Genomic DNA, 24,995 nt, shown 5'->3' on the forward strand with positions numbered 1-24,995 from the left:
CAAAAGATAAAAAGAGTCTGTTCTTTTACAGGGAGAGGACTTCACGCCCACAGGCAGAGACCCAAAAGGCAATACTGTGTCAAAGCATGGGCCCATTCATACCGGGGTTCCAGAATGCTATTAAATAAAAGAACAGTCAGCTCTAGCACCTTGTGGGTAAAAAAGTGGATTAGATGACCCAGGGGCTATAAAGGAAACAATGAGACAGTGGTTGAGCGCTTAAATGACTTCCAATTACGGGAGAAGATTGCTTTCTTTGAGCAACCCTTTAAGATAAGTAATCCTCCTTTTGCTACAGTTTTTTTTATACTCACATTTTTATGAGCTACAATTTTCTAAGAGCTTCACAAGGGATGCATTTTTCTAATAAATTGACATTCAACCTTCCCAAACACTTTATGTCTTGTTGGTTAGTACGATACATTTAAAGGTCTGTCTTATTTTGATGTATCTGTGTTCAGTGGTAAAGAAAAATGTTAGAGAAAAGCAGACAGTATGTTCTTTTTGGATTTAGGAAGTTAAGCCAATACACATAGACATACTGGGTGAATGACATTAAAATATTCAACTTTGTTTTGATTCTTTAAAATAGAGAAAAAAAATTTGTTTCATGCAATCCAAAAAAATTTGTTTCATGCAGTCCCCGAGTGACAGGGATACAATGTCAATCACCATCCGATCCATGTACAGTGGTTCTCAGCCAGGAAGTGTTTCTTCCCGGAAGGGAAACTGGGAAATCTGTGGAGCACCTTTGTCCCGGTGACTGGGCTGAGGGCTCTACTTGCATTTAGCGGGCAGGGACCGGGAATCTGAAGAAATGTCCCGTGATGCATGGGACTTTCTTGCACAATGAACTGTGCCACCCAAAACACAGCAGAACCCCCATGCAAGCAGCTCTGCAGGAAAGAGCTCTTTGCAGGAGGCCCTTTTATCTCGAAACTAACCTCAAACCAGGCGCCCCCACGCTCTACTCATCTCCGGGCCTAGCACACCTTTCAAACGTTTGATCATACAATGCCTCGCCTAATCTGTTGGCTCTTTCCGTAGGTCAAAGAAGTGGAAATAAAGAAGTCATTAACAGAGGACCAGATCTCTTCCCCAGCTTCCCCTTCAGTAATCTCACAAACAAACTGTGTGAACAAGATAGCATCTAAAGAAAGAGCACAGGAAGTCGACAAGCCTGCACACAGTGGGGCGTGGCACCACTCTGATGCCCTATCTCAATGATTAACTGAGATTACTTCCCTTTTTTCCCTTTAAAAACGTTCATGGCCGAGCAGAGTCTTCGGAGATGGTTTTTGGGGGACACGGAGTCCACCATCTCCCCAGATTGCTGGCATCCTGCTGAAAAGCAACTTTCCTTTCTACCAACATTTGTCTCTCCCGAGTATTGATTTTTGAGCAGCGAGCAGCCGACCTGACTTGGGAACACACAGTGATGTGCTGCTTTGTCTTAGTAAGTGAAGGACAGCTGGTATAGAGCAGTTTCTCACTTCGGTGCTATTGACACTTGAGGCTGGGCAGTTCATTGCGCTGGGGGCGTCCTGTGCATTGTAGAATATTTAGGAGCGCCTCTGGGCTCCACCCATGGGATTGCAGTAGCACCCTCCTTCCCCAAGTTGTAACAACCAAAAACATCTCCAGACATTGCCATATGTCCCTGGGGAGGGGTCCCCCCACTTCTGTTTGAGACCCACTGGCACAGACACAGGTACATTTACAGACTAGTGGAGGGAGAGGAGAGAGGCTCAGAGGCTTTTGCATTTTGTCAAAGAAATGTGGGTGCCACCTGCAACCCAGAGAGACTGGAGGGGATGATAAGATTTGGTCTGAAAAGCAGGGAGTAGGTGTGAACCTGAGGGTGGGAAAGGAGCCTTGGTGGGAGATGGAGGATCTTCCAGTGATGTTGGAATGCATGGGAAGATTTTGTTCATGAATTTAAAGTGGGAGAGTCAGCCTGGCAGTGTGATTTGTTCCTGTAACTCGGAGCCTCCTGCGTGCAGGACAAGAGGAGGAGCGATCAGGGTTGAACGGGGTTGGATGTAGCCAGGGGTGCTTCACGGGGAGAGGAGCAGAGAACTTGCAGGTGGTCTTGGGCGGTGGGTCATAAAGACAGACCCTGGCCTCTGAGCTGGGCGAAGGGGGAGGGAGCCAGGAGGCGCCGACCGTGGTGAGATGAGACGGTGACGGGGCAGAGGATGCTGGGCTCCATGTGGTCCAGGCACGCTGCAGAGGGGTGACTCAGGCGAGAAGGGCCTGGGGTAGGATGCTGAGAATAGAGATTCGGACGTGGGGCGTGTGCTACCGGATCTGGGTGTGGCCGCGGAAGTGAAAACCTGGCTGGAGAAGCGAGGGTGTAGGATGGACCGTCTGCACGATGCTGAAGGTAAGAAGAGGGTGGCAGTGGAGAGGAAACCGTGAGGCCTCTGTGGCTTCCACCCACCTGTTCTGCTTCCACCTCCAGGGCGACATCAGAACAAAGAGAGCTGCCATTTTCTGGCCTGGCCTTTCAGACATGTGCAGAAAGCACTTAGCTATTTCTCAAGACTTGTTTCAGTCTGGCTGCTTTCAGACTTGCTAGATTGTCAATATTCTTGTTAAACTTTAGTATCCAGGATGGACCTCATTGCTCGAGCAGAAGGTTCACAAAGTAGAGTAGGTCCCGTCCGCCACTCCGTACTCCATCCTGCCGGGGAAGCGCATGTATGTTGTGTTGTGTTGTGTTATGTTATGTTACTTCATCTAAATGTTTATATTAAATTTGATTTGATTCTAATTTTATTTTATGGCGTACCAGTATAATGCCTCACACTGTCCCAGTTAATTCCCCTCCCCAGTTTTCTCTTTCCTTCTTGGCACCATTTTCCTGGCTGTGGCTCTGGCTTCTCTTGACAATTTTTCTGTGTCTCTCAAACAGGATTCAGTGTCTCAAGCTCCCAGTTGGTTCAACCCAGGACCCTTCCACTGGCATCCCAGGTTCCCACCACTTTCCAGGGGCTGTAAATGGCCAAGGAACCAGAAACATCCTCCTCAGCGCTCAGATTAAACCCCTTCCTTTTTTTTTTTTTTTTTTTTTTTTTTTGCGGTACGCGGGCCTCTCACTGTTGTGGCCTCTCCTGTTGCGGAGCACTGGCTCCGGACGCGCAGGCCCAGCGGCCATGGCTCACGGGCCCAGCCGCTCCGCAGCATGTGGGATCTTCCCGGACCGGGGCACAAACCCGTATCCCCTGCATCGGCAGGCGGACTCTCAACCACTGCACCACCAGGGAAGTCCCCCCTACCAACACCTTCGGGGCTCCAGCCAGTCATCCATCCATCCACAGTTTCACATCTTTGTGAAATGAGGTGTAAGAGAAACAAATGTATTACACGTGAGAGACAGAAGCCTACCCAGCACTAAGATCCCTTGTTCATATTATTCTACCTTGTCGACAAGAACATATCACTCAGGCTTCCTGCCAAGGGCCTCAGGGAAATCCACATGCAGTGAAGAGACAATTGTCTTCCTGACTTATCACCTAGTAATAAATTTATCAGAGAAAGGGATGGCCTTTTCGTCGTGCCAGCCTCCCCAACTTCTATTGCCTCTAGCTGGTTGCTTCTTCTCATTTTTGGGTGCACAACCATTTTAAAAGATGGTCTGTTCTGGAATAACTACGAAAGTTATTTGGGGTTCATCTGCAGACCCTCCCAGCTTCTGGTTTTTGAGACTCTGAACAAATTGGTCCATGTTCATGCTGTGTTGATGCCTTTTTCACTCTTCAGTTCAATGCTCTTATCCATGGCTTCTCTGAGTTTCTTGGAATGAAGTTTGCGTCATGTGGAAGCCTTGGCCATATGTCTTTACAGGACAGAGTGCTACATTTCTGCACGCATCTTGGGCTCGGATTTTCTCTTATGCAGCATCAAATCTTATGATTCAGTAAACCCCAGGCAGTCATACACAAAGGGACAAGACAGGCGAAAGGGGGAACTAGGCCCACTTCTGGGCAGGAGAGGGGCAGGGATGCTAAGAACAGTTCACTCTGACAGGTCACGATTAAGCAGACTGCTCAACTTATAACCCTCTTCTCTGCAGTTTTCACCTTTCTCTATCATTTTGCCATGCTAAGAATATATTAAAATTAACATTCGTTGATGGACTATCACACGTGTTTGAGTCATTTTAATATCTATATTTGAAAAACATGTATATTATAAATAAGAACAATCACGGCTCCCCCAAAATACCAATGAGTGCCTTAGCATACATTAGAATAAATTACCATGTCTCTACCTACACTTGCAAATGCACTGAGACTGGTACATCCATCTGTGGTGGGTTGAATAAGGTCTCCCCACAAAGATGTCCATGTCCTAGTGCCCAGAATGTGTGACTGTTACCTTGTATGGCAACATGGACTTTACAGATATGATTAAGTGAAGGAACTTGATATGGGAAGAGTATCCTGGATTATCCGGTGGGCCCAATGAAATCACAAGGGTCCTTAGACAGGGAGGTGGAAAATCAGAGCCGTAGGATCCAGGAAACGGGATCGACAGGTTAGATGATGCAAGGAAGGGGCCAGATGCCAAGAGATGCGGGTGGCCTCTAGGAGGTGAAAACGGCAAGGAAACAAATTCTCCTCTCAGAGCCTCCAGGGGGAACCAGCCCTGCCAACACCTTGACTGTAGCTCCATAAGACTCATTTCAGATTTCTAATCTCCAGGACTGTAAGAGAATAAATCTGTGTGGTTTTGAACCACAAATTTGAGGCAATTTATCACAGCAGCAATAGAAAACTATATACCATCCCTCAAGGCCTAACTCAAATATTCCATATATTCACACAGTAAACATTAGTTGAACGTAGCCTCATTATGTTCAAGGCTCTGGGGCTGGTGGAGAGTCAGAAGGACACAGTCCTGGCCCTCATGGGACTTACATTCTAGCAGGAGGGGCAGATGTTAGACAGCCTGCTCCACAATTCATGATTTATTCACTTGCTGCTATAACATGGAAACTTGCCTATGTTTCCTGACCCTCAAAACACAGGCAGGCTTCCATGTTATAACATCAACCCAGAAACCTAGGAAATGAGTGGGAATTAGTTAGGTAAAGGCAGGGAAATCAGCGTAGATAGAAGGAAGAGCAAGGGCAAAGGTCCCCAGGCAGAAAAGAGCCAAAAGACCACTGAGGCCAGCACAAAGACAAAGGGGAAGGGTGATGCTACAGACACTGGCACTGCCAGCGGTGGACCACAGAGGCCGCAGAGGCCATGTTAAGATGTTAAAATTTCATCCTAAGAGCAATGGGAAAACACTGAAGAATTTTAAGCAGGGTAATGGAATGATGAGATGTGCTTTTTGAAAAGATATCTCCAGTTTTAGGATGGAAAGTGGGTTGGAAAGGGGCAAACAGGCATCCAGGGACACTGGTCAGGAGTATTTAAAGAGTCCAGGTGAGCAACAGTAGAGTCTTGGGCCAGGGGGTGGGGAGAAGCAAGCTGGAGAGAAGTAGTCAACTGGGGGGAGAGGTCTGGGAGGTAGACCAGTTGGACCAAGCTGACTGGTTGTGTAAGAAGGAGAAGAAGCGAATGGTGGTACCCAAGGGTCTGCTCTGAACAGCCAAGTGGATGGGGAGCCCAGGACGAGGAGCCCTCTGGGGAAGGAGGAAGAGGCTGAGCTCAAGGGGTCCTTGAGATGTCCAAGTGGAGATGTCCAGGAAGCAGCTGGATTTGGGGTCTGGAACTCAGATGAGAGGTCTCAGCTGGGAATATAAGCTTGGGAGTCCCTGGCATGTAAGTGCAGTGTTTGGGAGTGGATGGGGTACAGAAGGGAGAGCAGAGAGAGTGAAGATGCCAAGCCTCCTTCATGAGAGACTCTACCCATCAACCATTTCCAGGCCAACGTCTCCTAGAGGATTTACCACGCTCAGCTTGTTCTAGAAGGATTTCCACGTGTGTCTTACATCCTTTTCCTCCTCTCAAAGGTGGGAGGGGGCTACTATTGCCTTTTATCTCTGTGCCTAACGCTGCTTAGCACAGTTCACTACACAGTAGATGCTGAAATGGATGTTTTATTGCAACAGACTGCCAGCCTGCACCTGTATGAATTTAAAACAGATTTCATGTCTTGCTTCTATCTCAGTGCAACTCACACGACGGAAGTTATATTTGAACAACTTAAAACAGACAACGTTTCTGTATTTTTGTAGATTTTGCAGCTTCTGACTCAGTTCCCTCTGAGAGGTAGGTGGGGAGGTTCCCTGCTTTCAGGCGGCAGCTGCTGTGACGGGGCAGGGGGTACGGCGGAGCAGCGGGGCTGAGCAGCCCAGGTGTCTGGGATTGAACCTCAGCCCCCCATTAGAACTTGGACTATGGGCCCTTGTACAAGTTCCTCATTCTCTCTGTGCCTCAGTTTCCTCATCTGTAAAAAGGGGCTAACAATAGTACCTCTCTCATGAGCATCTTGAAAGGGTCACATGGGTTATATGTCTCTGTTGCTTAGAACACTGCTTGGCACAGAAAAAGTGCCAGCTCCACGATCGCTCTTATGCTTCTGAGGGATGCAGTGTAGATAGGGCACGGGCAATTTTCTCCTCCTCTGCCCATCTCTGTCACCCCAACTCCTGCACAGAGGAAACAGCTGTTCATGACAGTAGCTACCACTTATTAGTACTGACCGCACGCTGGAAACTTTACACTCACTGAAACATTTCATTCCCACAGCACACGGGAGTACTGTTATTCCCACTTTAGGGTTAAGGAAATTGAGGCCTAGATAAGTTAAGTGAGTTGTTCAGGCCAGTCAGGTATTTTTATTTATTTATTTATTTATTCATTCATTCATTCATTCATTCATTTATTTATTTGGGTGTGCTGGGTCTTAGTTGCGGCACGCGGGATCTTCGTTGCCGCCTGCAGGATCTTTAGTTGTGGCATGTGGGATCTATAACAGTCCCCTGACCAGGGATCGAACCTGGGCCCCCTGCATTAGGAGCACGGGCTCTTAACGGCACGGCACCACCAGGGAAGTCCCCAGGTAGGTATTAATTGGTGGGTTTAGGAGTCAAATTGATGAAACTCAAATCAGAAGCTTTCTTCTAATATTGTAGTTATCAAACTTAAGTTATGTGTTAAGAATTCCTGAGTGGTTCCTTGAAGATGCAGATTCTAAGTCCCCTTCATCAGAGACAGCTGGAGCCCAGGAGTCTGCATTTTACAAGCAAACCTGGTGTCTCTCCTGGTCTCAGGCTGCTCCCCAAGCATGGCTTAGTTACTCTGCAGCCTACCAGGCAGTTCCAAATTCAAACCTGGTCCTGTTCCCAGGCCAGAGGGTTCCACAATCAAACCTCAGTCATGTTCCTAGGCCAGAGGGTTCCAGAATCAAACCTCAGTCATGTTCCTAGGCCAGAGGGTTCCAGAATCAAACCTGGTCCTGTTCCCAGGCCAGAGGGTTCCACAATCAAACCTCAGTCATGTTCCCAGGCCAGAGGGTTCCACAATCAAACCTCAGTCATGTTCCCAGGCCAGAGCATTCCACAATCAAACCTGGTCATGTTCCCAGGCCAGAGGGTTCCAGAATCAAACCTCAGTTTGTTCCCAGGCCCTGAGCTAGCAGCCAGATTGGGACCATGGGGTCGTGGAGTCACTGTGCGGATCCTTTGACCCCTCATCCCCACCACCTGATGATCTTCTGGGGTGCAGGCTGGGGTGCCCTGGCAGCTCCGCCCCGGCAGTGCTGGCCTCTTGACCGGATGCTGCCCTGCAACCACTTCCATGATCCAGCCAGCTCTCCCTCTGCCATCTGCCAGCTCAGCTGAGACCCCGCCCTGGGCCGGCAGGGCGCAGTGCTCAGCTCTGGCCACCTGAGAATCTTAATTCCACCGTGGTCCCCCTGGCCTCAGCCTGGATGATGCTGAAATAGGACAGCAGGGAATTCCCTGGTGGTTCACTGGTTAAGACCCTGCACTTCCACTGCAGGGGACATGGGTTTGATCCCTGATCCAGGAACTAAGATCCCGCATACCATGAGGCAGAGCCAAAAAAAAAAAAAAAAAAAAGAAATAGGACAGCAGCTGCCCACAGAGTCACGCACAGACCACAGGAACCCTCAGAGTGCGCTCTGCTTTGTTCCTTATCCCGCATCACGGCGCATCCAGGGGCTGTCTCTCTAGTCTAACGTGTAACACACACATTACCTAGCGTCCCCGTCCCTGCACTGAAGGTTCAGTTGTTCTTTTCCAAAATCCTACTGTCTACCTTGCTGAGAGGTGTGCAGCAAACGATGAACTAGAAGAGGGGAAGCTGCCTGGTGCTGGACCACTTCATTCACTTGAAAGGAAAGAAGAGGTCGACAGGGAGAGCAGAAGCCGGGTGGCAGGGGGTGCTGGGCCAGGAGGAGCGCCAGCTGCAGAGACGGTGCGGTGGAGACAGGGGATGTTACGGAAACTGAATACCGTATTATCCATTCGTCTGTCTTCCAGCGTTCAGGCCCTCAGTTTCCTAACCTGGAAAATGAAAGGCAGGAGTGGATGGACAGGGCTCTGCCTGGCTGAAAGTACTTCTAAGTACACTGGAGTCTGGTCCCATTTTACAGGGAAAACTTTGCTGCTGCATGAGTCACATTTGCCTGCAGCTCAGTCAACCAGGAGAAAAAGGGGGAAAGGAAGTGAGTGAACCAGGATCAGCAAGGGGTGGGGTGCGCGTGCAAACACCCCCTGTCCTGGCAGACTAAGGGGGCCGAGTGGTCTTCTCGGAGGGAGGGGTCTGGGTCTTGGCCCAGGGGCTGAGACCCAGGCAGTCCTCAAGAGTGAAAAGAAAGAAAGTCAGACAGAAAATGAAATGCATCCTGGGGGACAATTACTGGGACTAGAAAATTTGAACACAGGCTTAAGATGGGAATAGAGCAGTAAAGAATGGAAGGAACTTTCAGGAGGTTAGTATCTCACATTTGAAGGCCGAGTCAGGTTGAGTTGGATGAGACGGAAAGGATGGAGAGGTGGATGGATAGACAGGAAGTAAAGATGCTGAGTTGGTGGACATCACAGCTACAACGTGGAATTCTACTCCTCCCCTGTTGTGGAAGGGCATGGTTTTAACAAAGGGGGGCCCTTTATATATGTGGTCATGTTAGATCTCACTCTCTGGATTCAAATGACGGATGACAAATAAGCAGGGAGGAGCCTGTGTCTCCTAAGTCTTACCTATGCATGCCTGGCATTAGTGAAGTGCTCAGTGAATATCATTTGAAGGACAAATTCTCATTCTCAATGCCATATTTAGTACGTTCCTTTGTACAAAGGATGCCTAATTCAATTAATGTTTAACTGAATTCATTATCAGTATCTCCTACTTTGTCTTTACATTATTAGAGTATCAGCTTTCCTTCTCAAATCCCTTCATAAGCCGATTAATTAAAATCTTTTTTTTCCTTGGTCAGACATTTTCTTAGTATTTCTGCACACAGATAATTTAGGTACACTTTTGTATTATCTCAGGAAAGTGACTTCAATTGTGTGTTTTTCTCATGGGGAAGGCCCAGCTTATAGAAGCAAAAGATACTTCAAAATTTTTAAAAATCGTTTTAAAAAGAAAAAAAGCCCAAATTTAAAAGTTAGGGAAAGAAAAAAAAAAGGAAGAAGCAAAAGGACATTGACCAAGAATATGTACAATTGGAATGTCATATTGAATCTTTAGTTTTTCTGTTTCTTCCAATGGCAAAAGAAGAGAAAATTAGATAAAAATGCATTAGGAAAATACTTGCAGATTATATGTCTGATAAGGATCATATCCAGAATGTATAAAGAACTCTTACAATCTAATATAAAAAGACAAATAACCCAATTTAAAAATAGGTAAAGGCTTTGAATAGACAGTTCTCCAAAGAAGATTTACAAATAGCCAATAAACACATAAGAAGACGCTCAGCACCATTAGTCATTAGGGAAATGCATATCAAAACCACAATGCGATACCACTTTGCACCCATTAGGATGGCTAAAATAAAAAGGGCAGACAGGGCTTCCCTGGTGGCGCAGTGGTTGAGAGTCGGCCTGCCGATGCAGGGGACACGGGCTCATGTCCCGGTCCGGGAAGATCCCACATGCCGCAGAGTGGCTGGGCCCGTGAGCCATGGCCGCTGAGCCTGCGTGTCCGGAGCCTGTGCTCTGCAACAGGAGAGGCCATAGCAGTGAGAGGCCCACGTACCGCAAAAAAAAAAAGCAGACAATAACAAGTGTTGGCGAGAATGTGGATGAACTGGAGCCCTCATACATTGCTGGTGGGAATATAAAATGGTGCAGCCATTGAGGAAAACAGTTCTGCAAAAAGTTAAACATATAGTTACCATGTGATCCAGAAATTCCACACCTAAGATATATACCAAAGAGAATGGAAAACATATGTCCATACAAAACTTACATACAAATACTCACAGCAGCATTTCAATAGCCAAAATGTGGAAACAAATTTCCATCAACTGATGGCTGGATAAATAAAATGTGGCATATTCATACCATGGAATAGTATTTGTCTATAAAAAGGAATGAAGTACTGATACATGTTACAACATAATGAACCCAGAAAACATTGTGCTAAGTGAAAGAAAGTAGTCACAAAAGCTGCATGATACACACCAATGTTCATAGCAGCACTATTTACAATAGCCAAGACATGGAAGTAACTTGTGTCCATCAACAGATAAATGGATAAAGAAGATGTGGTATATATATACAATGAACCATCACTCAGCCATAAAAAGAGGAATGAAATATTGCCATTTGCAGCAACATGAACAGATCTAGAGATTATCATACTAAGTGAAGTCAGACAGAGAAAGACAAATATTATATGACATCACTTACATGTGGAATCCAAAAAAAAAATACAACTTATTTACAAAACAGAAACAGACTCACAGATGTAGAAAACAAACTTATGGTTACCAAAAAGGAAAGGGAAGGGGAGGGATAAATTAGGAGTATGGGATTAACAGATACACACCACTACATATAAAACAGGTAAACAACAAGGATTTACTGTACAGCACAGGGAACTATATTCAGTATCTTATAATAACCTATAAGGGAAAAGAACCTGAAGATGTACACCTGCAACTAACACAATATTGTAAATCAACTATAATTAAGTTTAAAAAGCCACATATTATATAATTCCATTTATATGAAATGTCCAGAATAGGCAAATCCACGGAGAGAGAAGATAACTTGGTGACTGCCAGAGGCTAGGGGTCTTGTAATAAAATGCTTACATCTATCTTAACAACTCTAAAAGCTTTCTGGTGGGTGTATATTTATGGGACTTACAACCTCATTGTCAATTCATGTCATTTCAGCTCACAGTGGAATCATGTCTAACAGGTAAGTAGAACATTTGTGAACTGGATGGCAAGAAGTAGCTGGAAGATGCAGGAAAATGGTAACACAGGGACAGGGAAACTGGAATCATCAGTGGCTTCATGAAATGGATCCCCTGGGAACCATGGGGACAAAAATTCATGGAGCTGAAACAAAATAAGGGAGAGAGAAGTGGTTGCAGGTTGCTAGGTGAGCTGGCCAGAGAAATGAGTAGAAGAAGGAAGAGAATACTCACTCAAACATCTGCTCACTAAGCTTTCTCTGTGCGGGGTTCTCTGACTATTCCCAGACAGTTCTTTTACTTTATTTTAAATTTTATTTATTTATTTTTGGCTGCGTTGGGTCTTCGTTGCTGCAGCTGGGCTTTCTCTAGTTGTGGCGAGCAGGGGCTACTCTTTGTTGCAATGCACGGGCTTCTCATCGCAGTGGCTTCTCTTGTTCCGGAGCATGGGCTCTAGGTGCATGGGCTTCAGTAGTTGTGGCACGTGGGCTCAGTATTTGTGGCACACAGGCTCAGTAGTTGTGGCTCGCAGGCTCTAGAGTGCAGGCTCAGTAGTTGTGGCACACGGGCTTAGTTGCTCCGGGGCATGTGGGATCTTCCCGGACCAGGGCTCAAACACGCACCACCAGGGAAGTCCCCAGACAGCTCTTTTAAAAGCTACTTGAGGGCTTTCCTGGTGGCACCGTGGTTAAGAATCCACCTGCCAATGCAGGGGACGTGGGTTCGAGCCCTGGTCCGGGAAGATCCCACATGCCCCGGAGCAACTAAGCCCACGTGCCACAACTACTGAAGCCCGAGTGTCTAGATCCCATGCTCCACAACAGGAGAAGCCACTGCAATGAGAAGCCTGCGCACCACAACAAAGAGTAGCCCCCGCTCGCCGCAACTAGAGAAAACCCGCGCACAGCAACGAAAACCCAACACAGTCAGAAATAAATAAATTAAATTAATAAATTTAAATAAATAAATAAAAGTTACTTGAGTTAATGTTAACTTTCTGATTACAGGAATGTGTGGGCATAGGAGAAGAGGTGACATGAACCTGGACAAAGAGCAATTTATTTAGAAGATTTATATGTTGCCTTCAAGGGGAATGAACAAAATTCAGAGAAGAGAAATTGAACTCAGCGTCTTTATCTGATTAGGGCTGGGCCCTGTACTTTGAAATGCTCATCATGTCCCAGGTGGGCGTGAGATACATCTTGGCTATTAGAAGGCAAGCTGCTGCAAGCACAGGCTTATTCTGTATGTTCATTTGACGGGGCTCATCTAAAAAATGATGGAAGGGTGCCCTCCACGCAGTTCTAGGCAGCAACTCGCAGAGTCTGCGTCTGGAATTAGGCTGGGCTGAGGCTTTCAGCTATCATTCAACAATATCTCTTCTTCTGACAAAAACAGTTAAAAACATAGAGATGGCTAACGGGCATTTAGATTTCTGGAATCGCTTTTTATTTTCAGCACAGAAAAAAAGGATTAAACTCAGTGCATACAATTTGGTTGTCTGTGCTAAGTGTTCATCCAGTGCCCATGGCACATAATGGTACATAAAGGCAGGCCCACCCTCCCACCAACAGCCTCCTCTTATTTATCCTGTTTCACCAAAGCAGTTTCTTCTCCTGTCAACATGCCTATAAAATGCAGGGCCTGCTCATAGGCTAGGGCAGGAATCTATGTTCAAGCACATTGCCCGAAACTGTATGTGAGCAACACCTTTTGATGTGTGATTCTTCAGTGCTGAATTGCCTCTGTAATAGGCACCCCTTATGGGTCATCATTCTGAAAGGCTCCCATTCTTGGTCCTATATGCCCACAGGGCTTCAATCTAGTCATGGTCTGGCATCTCCCTTCAGAAACTAGATACCTTTTTTTTTTTTTTTTTGCGGTACGCGGGCCTCTCACTGTCGTGGCCTCTCCCGTTGCGGAGCACAGGCTCCGGACGTGCAGGCTCAGCGGCCATGGCTCACGGGCCCAGCCACTCTGCGGCACGTGGGATCTTCCCATACCGGGGCACGAACCCGTGTCCCCTGCATCGGCAGGCGGACTCTCAACCACTGCGCCACCAGGGAAGCCCAGAAACTAGATACCTTTAAAAGCTAGAATCTTAGCATCTCCTCTGATGCCAAATCACAGAGGCCTGGTCAGTTAGAGCTCTGACCACTGTTTGGGCAGGGATGCTTTCGGCCTGGGACAGGAAAGGGGCTGTGACCCATGGCAATGGCCACAACCACTTGTTGTTAAAAGCCTTTTGGGGAAAAGGAAAAAAGCGTCTTCAGATCTTCCTTTCTTGATAATCAACTCTGTCTTTCTAGAAACCTAGCATTTGTCCAAACTGTCAAATGAAAACATTTTTTCATTTTAGGAAAAGCCTCTGGATTCCATTTATTTCTAGATCTTCAACACGAAAGATGAGCCTATGCCGGGAGAATGTGGTTCATTCTGGTCCTGAGGGCTTGCTTTGCTTTGGCCAAGAAGATGTAAAACCTAAACCCACGGCATTCAGGCCTGCGTGCTCAGTAAGGAAAGACGTTTCAATGGAAGAGAAATTTCTCAAGTGGGCTTTCTTTGTCAAGTCACTTTTTAGTGAATCTCCATACAACTGGGCCCCCGGTCTGAGCATAAATTCACTGAGTCCCAGGAGCATCTGTACATGCTGATGTGTTGAAGGGAGAGGAAATGGGAGAGAAGAGGTTGCTGATTGCTGGTGAATCTCACAAACTGGAATCTTATTCTCAACTCATCACCTTCACCTGAGCTAGGAAACAGATTCACATCCCTAATTCATCTAATGAATTAAATGAAGAAATCACAGCACAAAGGGGTACACAGAATAAGTGAATAAAACAAACTGTAAACAAACAATAATTAGGCAACACATGTTTGTAGGTTCTGGTTTGGATGGATGTAATGAACGATGAGGTGGAAAAGCCAATTCCCTTCCTACCATTCTCAGACGGTAATCTTGACTTTGTTTTATAAATGATGTGAGTCATCCGGGAGCTGGACCGAGGTTCTCAGCAGCCTTCACTGGAAACCCAGGAAACGCATATCAGACCCACCCCACGTCCTAACTAACCTAAAGCAGTGTCAGAACTCACCTCGGAGCTCCTTCAAACTGTGAAGCCTTGTCCCCCAAGTGGTTCTCCTCTTTGGGCTGGGGGAGGGGCAAGGCTGTCCAGATCATTATGGTATGTCACCCTCACTCTCTCTCCATGGAATTGAAAGTCACTCCACTACTCTAAGTTGTGAGAGTTTGCTCTTTATAGCCTCCCTGTAGCAATCTAGACGCTGTTCTCACTTATTCTGTCTTTTCCACTCTCGAACTATCTTGACTCCAGCTAACCGTGAAGCCAGAAGGCCCGCAGATTTCCCCTTCCCTCTCCAGCACAAAGCGAGGTGCTGAATAGGTAAGACACTCCAGAAACTTTCCTTGGTTACCCTGTCCTTTTTCAGTACTGTAAGTCATTCTCTACTTATCATCCTGTCTGATTCATTTTCCAAGTTTTCTTCTCCAGGACGAAGGACAGGGTAATAGCACCTAATTCCATATGCCCTGAGATGGGAGTCAAGACGACTGTGCCCCCCCCAAAATGGACAAGTAGATCAACGGAACAGAATTGAGAGCCCAGAAATAAACCCACACACCTGTGGTCAATTAACCTTCGACAAAGAAGGCAAGAATAACAATGGAGGAAAGACAGTCTCTTCAACAAATGGTGCTGGGAAAAGGTGGACAGCTACACATAAATCAATGGAGTTAGAACACCTGCACACACCATACACAAATAAACACAAAATGGTTTAAAGACCTAAATATAAGACATGACACCATAAAACTCCTAGAAGAGAACATAGGTAAAGCATTCTCAGACATAAATCATAGGAATATTTTCTTAGATCAGTCTCCAAACGCAAAAGAAATAAAAGCAAACATAAACAAATGGGACGTAATCAAACTTAAAAGCTTTTGTACAGCAAAGGAAACAATCAACAAAACAAAAAGACAACCTATGCACTGGGAGAAAATATTTGCAAATGATGCGACCGACAAGGGGTTAATATCCAAAATATACAAACAGCTCATACAACTCAATGTCAAAAGAATAAACAACCCAATCAAAAACTGGGCAGAAGACCTGAATTTCTCCAAAGAAGCCATACAGATGGCCAACAGGTACATGAAAAGATGCTCAACATCGCTAATTACTAGAGAAATGCAAATCAAAACTACAATGAGGTACCACCTCACACTGGTCAGAATGGCCATCATCAAAACATCTACAAGTAATAAATGCTGGAGAGGGTGTGGAGAAAAGGGAACCTTCCTACATTGTTGGTGGGAATGTAAATTGGTGTAGCCACTATGGAGAACAGTATGGATGTTCCTTAAAAAACTAAAAATAGAGCTACCATATGATCCAGCAATCCCACTCCTGGGCATATATCCAGAAAAGATGAAAACTCTAATTCGAAAAGATACATGCACCCCAATGTTCATAGCAGCACTATTTACAATAGCCTAGATGTGGAAACAACCTAAATGTCCATCAACAGATGAATGGATAAAGATGATGTGGTACCTATATATACCACTGAATACTACTCAGCCATAAGAAAGGGTGAAATAATGCCATTTGCAACGACATGGATGGACTTTGAGGGCATTATGCTGAGATAAATCAGACAAAGACAAATACTGCATGATATCCCTTATATGTGGAATCTAAAAAAGCCAAACTCATAGAAACAGCGATTTAATGGTGGTTACCAGGGCCTGGGGGTTCGGGGACTGGGGAGATGTTGGTCAAAATGCACAAACTCGCAGTTAGAAGATGAATAAGTCCTGGAGATCTAATGCACAGCACAGTGATTATATTCAACAGTACTGTGTTACAGGGACTTCCCTGGTGGTCCAGTGGTAAAGAATCCACCTTCCAATGCAGAGGACGTGGGTTGGATCCCTGGTCAAGGAACTAAGATCCCACATGCTGCTGGGCAACTAAGCCCGAGTGCCACAGCTATTGAGCTCACGTGCCTCAACTAGAGAAGAGAAAATCCGCACACCACAACTAAAGAGAAGCCCAAGCACAGCAGCTAAGATCCCGTGTGCCGCAACTAAGACCCAACGCAGCCCCCCAAAAAAAAATTTAAATAAAATTTTAAAAAACAGCAAAAAAAAAACCCCAACAAAAAAGCCCCCAATACTGTATTATAAATTTCAAAGTTGCTAAAAGACTAGATCTTAAATGTTCTCACCCCAAAAAAGAAATGATAATTATGTGACATGACAGAGATGTTGGCTAAGACTTCAGGGATAACCATACTGCAATACATACATGTATCAAATTAACACCATGTACAACGTTATACATCAATTATATCTCAATTTTTTAAAAAAGCATTTCTTAGCTGTATGCCAGACACATACATCTGTTTAGATGACAAGTTTTCAGGTTAAACCTCTCTACTTAATAAAACTAGGGTATAAATAAATCACATACTAAGTCAATCAGCAAAGGATTAGTCACTATTATTTATTCTGAGAGGGAGGCAGGTGTCCTCCAGGCAGGACCTCCTAGGCCATATTCAGGATTTTGCTATTTTTCCTAATGAAAGAGTTTAAGCAGGGGAATCCCAGAGTCTTATATGGGTTTTGAAATATTACTTCAGATATTGGATTGAGGATGAAGTCAAGGTGAGAGAGAGTGAACTGGGGAGACCAGTTGGGGGCAACTGTAGTATATGTTCTCAGAATAGATAACAGTTGAATATATGAAACCACACACACACATCTATCAATCTATCATCATCCCTCTCTCCCTCTCTCTCTCTGTCTTGTCCACCCATCTGCTTATTAAACACATACACATTATATACACAATTGTCCTGTACACCCAATGGAGCTCTAAAGTACAGAGGGCCAGCTCAGCCTGCCCTTGCAGTGGAATCAGACTTACATTCGCTCCTGTTTGTTGGACGGCTTCCTTCTCAAGCTATGTCCTGTCGATGGAGGCCGAGCTCACCAGACTGCCCCAGTCCAGACTCTGCAGGAACCAGGGTTAACCCTGCTGGATGCAGAGGCAGGCCTGCAGCTGAGGTGCCCAGTGGACCCTGCAGGAAACGGCTGGGAAGGCACCTCTTTCCTCCTCTCAGAGCGTCAGTGGCCACACTGCTTCCTCTCCGTCTGACCTTGGTTTATGGTTCAGGCTCTGAGGGCTCCTCAGACAAACATGGCCCCCCAGGCCTACAGGAGTCTCAGGATGCATCGTGTAGACAGGCCTGGTCCTGGCTTTGTCTTCCCGCTTAGGGAAAATCCACCTCCACCCCAATGCACAGACAGGCAGAGGGACATGAGCGCACAGAATGCACCAGATCTGATGGTAACAATGCTGCTGCAAGTTTGCAGTTCACAAGAACACCTACTTCACAGAACGGAGGCGATTCTCATGCTTTCCAAAGGTCAAAGGATCAGGTGTCCTTGATTTACCGTCATCATCGTGAGAAGTAGGTGCTTTTCTGGATCTCCCTGCTCTGTGGGAATCTCTGCAGGCTGGGATCAGGCAGGAGGAGCAGCTTCCTGCAGCCTTGCAGGCGGCCCCTTCAACTTCACGCAGGTGCTTGTCAGGGAAGTTCTTAGCCACGGACGTTTCCACCTGATGCTTCTTTAGGCTCCTGTGGCCCGAGGAGTGTGGTTCAATTCAGGGCTCTGCTCTTTGCCCGCCTTTGACCTGTTAAGTCTCTGTGCTCAACATTACCAAGATTCTGGAGGCAAAACCTACAGGGTGATGCTGCACTTGGAATGTGAGCTTCACGCAGATGAATCACACCTGGGCTGAAGCAGGTCCTGGAAAGTAGTGGACCCTGCGGGGACAACAAGCCTCACTGTCTGATAATCCCTGCTTCGAGGCGTGATGCTTACTAAGGCCACAGCTAATTTTGTAGATACTTATTTACATTATATTTTAAGACTTCAGAAGCTGCCACAGTGCGAGGGAGTTAGAGTTTCACATGAGGGCTTAGATAGAGGGGTACCAGTGGGTGGTGGCTCATCCCTCCTCCTCCAGGCCAGAGTTACAAGGGTCTGGGATACTGATGCCCTTGGCCCTGGGGGGTGGGGTGGGGCTGGGTGGTCCCCTCCGGCCATGAGCTGCCTCATCCAGGTACCCTGGTGTGCTGCACCGAGGTCTGCAACTCCAAGCGCGACCTGCTGTGAAGAGGGTCCACACACATGGCCCCAAGCGTGCCCAGACCCAGTCCCTGGAGAGGGCCTCTCTAAGCTGGATTTCTCATGGCCCCAAGCTCCTGCTGATGGCTGCCTGGGACCTTCCAGGAGACGATTCCCTCCACAACCTGAGTGCTGCGGTACATCCTCTGCTCTGTATCCTGTGCCCACCTCCAGGGACAGGTGTGCTCTGGGGTCGGCGATCAACATGCCCTGCACAATGGCTGCTTTTAGGCTGCCTGAATGAGGAACACCTCAGACGTCTAGAAAGGTATCTGGGAATATACTTCTAGTAACAGCAAGCTTGACTGGCCAAGAACAAGGAGACTATTCCATGAAAAAAGGAGGCACTCCTTTTCCTGGCTTCCTGCCATCCCCGATAGGGCACTGGGTCAGCTGAACTGCCTCCACCCGGATGGATGGATCTCCCATCAGCTCCCAGGGGTAAGCGACAGTGTCCTATCCAGGCTGCATTTTATGGCGCATTGTTGTTTTGATTATTACCACTTCCCCTCCTCAAAGAACTGACATATTTGTTTGCTTAATATGTTTTTCATATGTTGCATAAAGAGTCATAGCATTTTGGAGCTGGGGGTATCTTATCCCAGTTCTTAAAGCATCACTACATTACAGGTGAAGGGACCTGCCCAAGGTCCCCCGCTGCCTCTGCTACTCCTGCAGGGGTGCCCTCCCATGTGCGTCCCGCCCCCCACCCTCCCCACGCTCGGCGCAGAGACACGGCGGTGGCAGGATTGGACCTCAAGCTCCACATTTTGATTTCAGACAACGGTGTTGGATACAGTGTTCCATTTTTGCCCAACTGTCCTTTCTCTGAGAGAGTTTTTGAGAAAGTGACTTAAGGGACTCTGGGTCTTTATTGCACACACCTCACTGGGGCAGGTAGAAATGAATTTGAAAAACAATAAATAGATTCTATGCTGCATGTGCCTTGGAGACAAACCAATGGCTCTTCCTTCACTCCCCTTCCCTCCCCCACCTCCGCCTTTGCCGTAACAAAGAGAGCTACCATGTACCCACCCGGTGTTGTACAAGACGCTGCAAATCTTTCCAACTCTCCCCATCATCCTAGGAGGTAGAAACTGCTATTCCCATTTTACAGATGAGGAAACTGAGGCTCCCAAAGGTTCAATAACTTGCCCCAAATCGCACAGCTTGGTGAGTCATAGAATTCTATTGATCTGATTCCACAGCTATATATACTCTTTCCATGTGAAAATACATTTCTACAACATACATTGCCAATGTATCTGGAACACATTGGCTCTAGGCTTTTAATTGTTTGAAATGACTTGTATTCTAAACCAAGATCAGCTTCATATTTAAGTTTTGTATCTTCTGAAGATGCGTTTAGGAGCCTAAGATATAACTGTGAAAAACCATTTGGAAGCCACATAAGAAGTTAAGATCACTTTATCAGAATAAAGTTGTCATTTCAATAATTTTTTTCAAAGTAAAAAAGAACCTTCAAAACTACCTAGTCCACCACTTAATTTCATAGATGAGGAAAGCAATGTGGAGAACCCAGTGACTCAGCCACAGTCTCGGAGCTGGTAAGACCCAGAGCCAGGCCCAGAACCTGCCCCCTGGCCAAGTGGCAAAGACACTGCTTTGCATCTTAGGGCCCCGTTAAAGCCACAGCCTCCCTGCCGTGTGCAGAGGACCTGGATGGGGGAGGCCAGGCCCTTGCCTACCTGCAGAACTCTCCTTCGGATTCCGGCAGCAGGAGGGAGGCCACGGGGTTCTTCATCAGATCAGCCACCAGGAGGTCCTTGGGTGTCACATAGAAGAAAGGAACCCCCGTGCTGTTGTTGAAGGGGCCGTCACTGACCGGCAGGCAGTTCCCAAACGGCAGTCCTGGGATCTAACAAACACCAAAAAAGGCCTTTTCAATGCAGGGTTGTGGATTGACTTGAGCTGGGAGCTTAGTCTGTGTCTCTGACCAGGAAATATAGCATTGGGGGTGTGAAGGCAGCATGGCATCACCGTGGTTTTGACAGGTCATGAATCAAAGCAAAGTGGTTCCCAACCTGCCCACTTCACCCAGTGATGGCTCCAGAATTTCTATAGAGGAGCTTAGCAGTGGCATCTGTAGAGAAGGGATGGTTAGGGGATTATTCTTGAAGCGGCAGGTACATAGCAAATACACTCTATTAAACTGAAAGTTATTTGGGGGAAAGGCAATGAAAATCATGGGAGGGTGGAGAGTCACTAAAACCTTTCTCACAAGCTAGCCCTTGGGAGCCCCACTGCCTTCACCACCTCCCCCATATTTTTGGCAACTTTGGGGATAGAATCTAAGTCTTAACCTAATATCTTACCTGGTCTTTGGACTCCAGGAACTTTCTGTTATTGTTTCCTTTAGGGTCACACCACTTTCTCACTTATTAGTCACATTTTTAAATTGTAATCAATAATATTTTAATAGTATAACTCAGCAACTTATGGGAATTTGGTTTCTTATCCTTCTAGCTTCAAGGAAGACACATTAACATGCTAAACCAATTTTTTGCTCATGATCATCCAGTAGAGCAGATGAAATTCTCAGACATGTACACAAATACTTCTTAGGTTTTTCCCAAGCCCTGCTGGGTCCAGCATCATGACCTTTACCCTTCACAGAGCGTTGCTCATTGTTACTTAGCTCAGAACTGAGGGCTGTCTTTGTCTTTGAAGTGTCGCATGACAACAGTGTGTAGAATTGTGATAAGGGGTGGTTTTAATCTTTAAGAAAACCCAATGTTAAGAAATCCTACAAAATGCTAATATGTCATTCCCAGATCCTGTTTTTCAGCTGGTCACTCACAAAGACTCATGCTTTGCACACATGCCAGGCACGTGGTAAATGTTCTCTGCATTTATTGCATTTGGAGTATACGCCAATACTGGAAAAGGGAACTACTAACAAAGCTAAGAAAAGGGATGTTGAAAGTCATAATACCTTGAATACACTGGCACTAGAGTTTTAATTGCTTGAAGTGATCTGTGTTTTAAACCAAGATCAGCTTCATATTTAAGCTTCATAGCTTCTGAAGGTATGTCTTAGGAGCATAAGATATAGCTGTGAAGAACTATTTGGAAGCTGTGAAAGACCTTAGGATCATTTCTCATCAAAATAAAGTTGTCATTTAGATTTTTTTTTTCAAAGCAAAAAAGGACCTTCAAAACTACCTAGTCCACCACTTAATTTCATAGAAGAGGAAAGCAAAGTGGAGAACCCACTGACTTGGCCACAGTCTCAGAGCTGGTGAGACCCAGAGCCAGGCCCAGAACCTTCCCCCTGGCCAATGACTTACACACTCCATAAAACAGTATTTTTTTTTTTTTTTTGCATGAAGTAAATAGGAGTTCAAATTACTGGCCTGTAATAAAACCCTTACATCCATCTTAACAGCCCTAAAAGCTTTCTGGAGGGTGTACACGTATGGATGTTACATCCTCATCATGTATCCACGGCATTTCCACTTCAGGTGGAATCATGTCTAACAGGTGAGTAAAACATCTGTGAAACAATGAAAGCTGCAGCTGACGACAGCGCTGTCACTCCAACATTTACACGCTTCGCTGCACACAATAAATCTCCTTTCCAGAACAGTTCTCGGATCCCATTTTTAAAAATGCAAATTTCCACCAAAGCCCCGGTCCCCATTTGGGTTCGGGTAAGTGATGGGGCAGCTCTGGTCTATGGGCGGGCAGCGGCTGGACGCGCTACTCGGTGATGCCAAAGGCGCCTCTGGCTTCTTTTGTCCAGGTCTCTGGTCGGGCGCTGGTTATTTGCACACCTCTTTGGCCATTTCAAGACTGCGCTTCTCGACTGCGCTTCGGTCCCCGACCACCTGGCAGGAAGCCTGCTTGTCGTCCCCTCCCCCAGCACCCCCCCACCCCTCCTGCCTTTGCCAGGGTGCCAGGGTAACCGAAGCACAATCTGGCTGCATTAATTACACGCTGTTCACGCCGATCCAGCCCCCAGCGCACGTCTGCTAGACCTGGATCCGAGAGCGGGAGTGGCCCCAGGCTCTCCCTGTCCCCTGCACGCCGCTCCCCGCCGGGTGGCTTACCTTCTCGTGGGCGGACACGGTGGCCAGACAACCCCAGGCGCTGGCGTGGGCCAGGAAGCGGGCGGTGCCCGGGCGCAGCCTCGCGCTGCCCTCGCGCCGGTAGGAGAACATCCCGGGCGGCGCGGGGGGCGGCCTGGCGCGGGCGGTGCCCTCCGGGGGCGGCAGGTGAGCGTCCTCCTCGTGCGCCGAGGCCGGGAAGCTCCGCTGCCAGATGCTGCCCGAGTCTTCCAGCAGCGCGGGCATCGCCTCCTCGGTGGAGGCGCTGTCTAGCTCCTCGTCCACCTCGTTGGTGACGGCCCAGGACACGGAGCTCACGATCACGTAGCCCGCGGCCGGGGACAGCAGGGCGCTGCAGCACAGTAGCCAGGACAGGCGGGGCCCGGGCTGCCGGCCGCGGCGCCCGGACATCTTGCGGGGCGCGCCCGGCCCCGGGGACCGCGGGCCGGGAGACGGACCCGCTGCCCCCGCCGCAGGCGCCCGGGGGCGGGGCCCCGGGGCCGCCCTCGCAGCCGTGCGCCGCGTGGGGAGGTGGGGCTCCGCACGCACGGCAGAGCCGGTGCGCAGTCCTCTCTGCGCGCCGGGGCCGGGGAGGCGCTTCTTTCCCGCTGGATGGCAAGGCTTCTGCAGCCAGACAGGGGGGCGTTCAAATCTCGGCTCAGCGCACTCCTCCACTCACCAGCTGTGTGGCCCTGCCGAGTCACGTAAGCTCTCTGTGCCCGGTTCCTTCATTAGGAAACGCAGAAAACAGTACTTACATCATGGGAGTGAGGGATGGGAGGATGGAACGGGTTAATACTTGGAGAGGCTTAGAACAGTGCGTGGTGCGGAGTAAGCGTTATGTGCTGTGAAATAGACACAAGGTAGGGATGGTTATCATTTTATGGAAGAGGAAGCCAAGCGAACGATGAAGATTAGCGCCAAGTCCGTCTGAGGCCAAAGCCCATCCTCTTGCTCTGTAAGGACCGTGACCATCTTACACTTCGCTGTGACAAGAGGGCATTGCTTCCAGTTCATCTAAAAGCAGAATCAAATTGCTCACTACACATACACTAAAATAAAGTGGAGTCAGCAGTTCCCAGGGAGAACGTGGCCAGGCCGGTGTGGCAGAGGATTGTATGAATGCACCACCCTTAAACACAGTCTCGTATTGATGGGAAGTTGGCTTGTTTCCAGTAATAAAGTTTTATGAACAGTCTTGTGTTCTGATGTGTTGGTATCTTTTATGTTCTGTCTCACTTCTCCGGGCTCCTCTGTTTTCTCCTGTTGTTGCTGTGGGAACCAACGAATGGTGGTACAGACGGCAGCAGGTTACCTCAGCAATCTGCACGTCCCTTGCTTTCTGCCTCAGGGCCTCTGTGCCAACTGCCACGTGGGACACAGGTAGGGTTCCACTGAGCAATGTGAAAACCCACGAGTGCAGATCATTAACCCCCCCTTGCCACGACCTTGGGCGAATGGGTACAAAAGCCAGAGGATAAATACTCCCCACTCCCAAGTCACAAGTGGATGATTCTGAAGCCACTCTCCACAATTTCTCGGAGGGTCTCCAGCAGGATTGAGCCCCGGTTACTCACAGTGGTAACCAACCCAGTGATGCACCCTTAGAATGGCTTTCCGTCCTCCGTGTTCCAGTCATTCTAGGCAGTCCCCCCACTTTGGTTCTGTAGGACTGCATCCCAGAATGACTAGCTAGGTGCAGGTCCTCTTCTCGGACCCAGTTCTCGAGAGGATGCCAAGCTCGGGCACAGGTGCGCACACGCAAGCGCTCTCTCGAGTATGGACCTTCTTGTAGTGGAGTTGCGGGTTCTGGGGCACGAGTCTGTTTCATTTTATTATATAACATCACACGGATTTCCTCAGTGATGGGACCAATTTATTGCCACCATCAGTACGTGGAGGTTCCCGTTGCTCCACTTTCTCATCAACACAGATTATTGCAAGGTTGTCTGCCCCCCATCCCAGCAATCTGGCGGATGAGTAGTGATAACTCATTTTTATTTTAATGGCTCATGTGGTTGATCACCTTTTCATACAAGTAATTGGCCAGCTGGATACCCTCTTTTGTGAAACGCCTGTTAATGTCTTTTGTCCATTTGTATTGGGTTGTCTGTACTTTTTTGTATTGATTTATTAGAATTAATTTTATTTCCTGTGTTCCAGGCTTTGGGTGTTCCAATATGTCACAAATTGTCTTTGGCTTGTTTGAATGGTTAATTTCATGTGTTAACTTGACTGGGCTATGGGATGCCCAGAGAGCTGGTAAAACATTATTTCTGGGACTTCCCTGGTGGCGCAGTGGTTGAGAATCCGCCTGCCGATGCAAAGGACGCGGGTTCGTGC

The 24,995-nt window shown here is 47.4% G+C and overlaps 1 protein-coding gene across 1 annotated transcript in view; it reads right to left on the bottom strand.

The window, feature by feature from the left end:
* The window catches only part of CREG2 (cellular repressor of E1A stimulated genes 2), a gene marked incomplete at its 5' end in the record, with an annotated part of 38,779 nt that extends 15,716 nt beyond the window's left edge, over positions 1-23,063 (bottom strand). Inside the window, 2 exons of the mRNA XM_079721039.1 lie at positions 20,292-20,461; positions 22,656-23,063. Coding sequence (XP_079577165.1) covers positions 20,292-20,461; positions 22,656-23,063 — 578 coding nt within the window. The remainder of the gene's footprint in view (positions 1-20,291; positions 20,462-22,655) is intronic.
* Between the last annotated feature and the right edge of the window lie 1,932 nt (positions 23,064-24,995).

The sequence above is a fragment of the Hyperoodon ampullatus genome, assembly GCF_949752795.1.
Source record: "Hyperoodon ampullatus genome assembly, chromosome: 15".
NCBI classification, from domain to species: Eukaryota; Metazoa; Chordata; class Mammalia; order Artiodactyla; family Ziphiidae; genus Hyperoodon; species Hyperoodon ampullatus.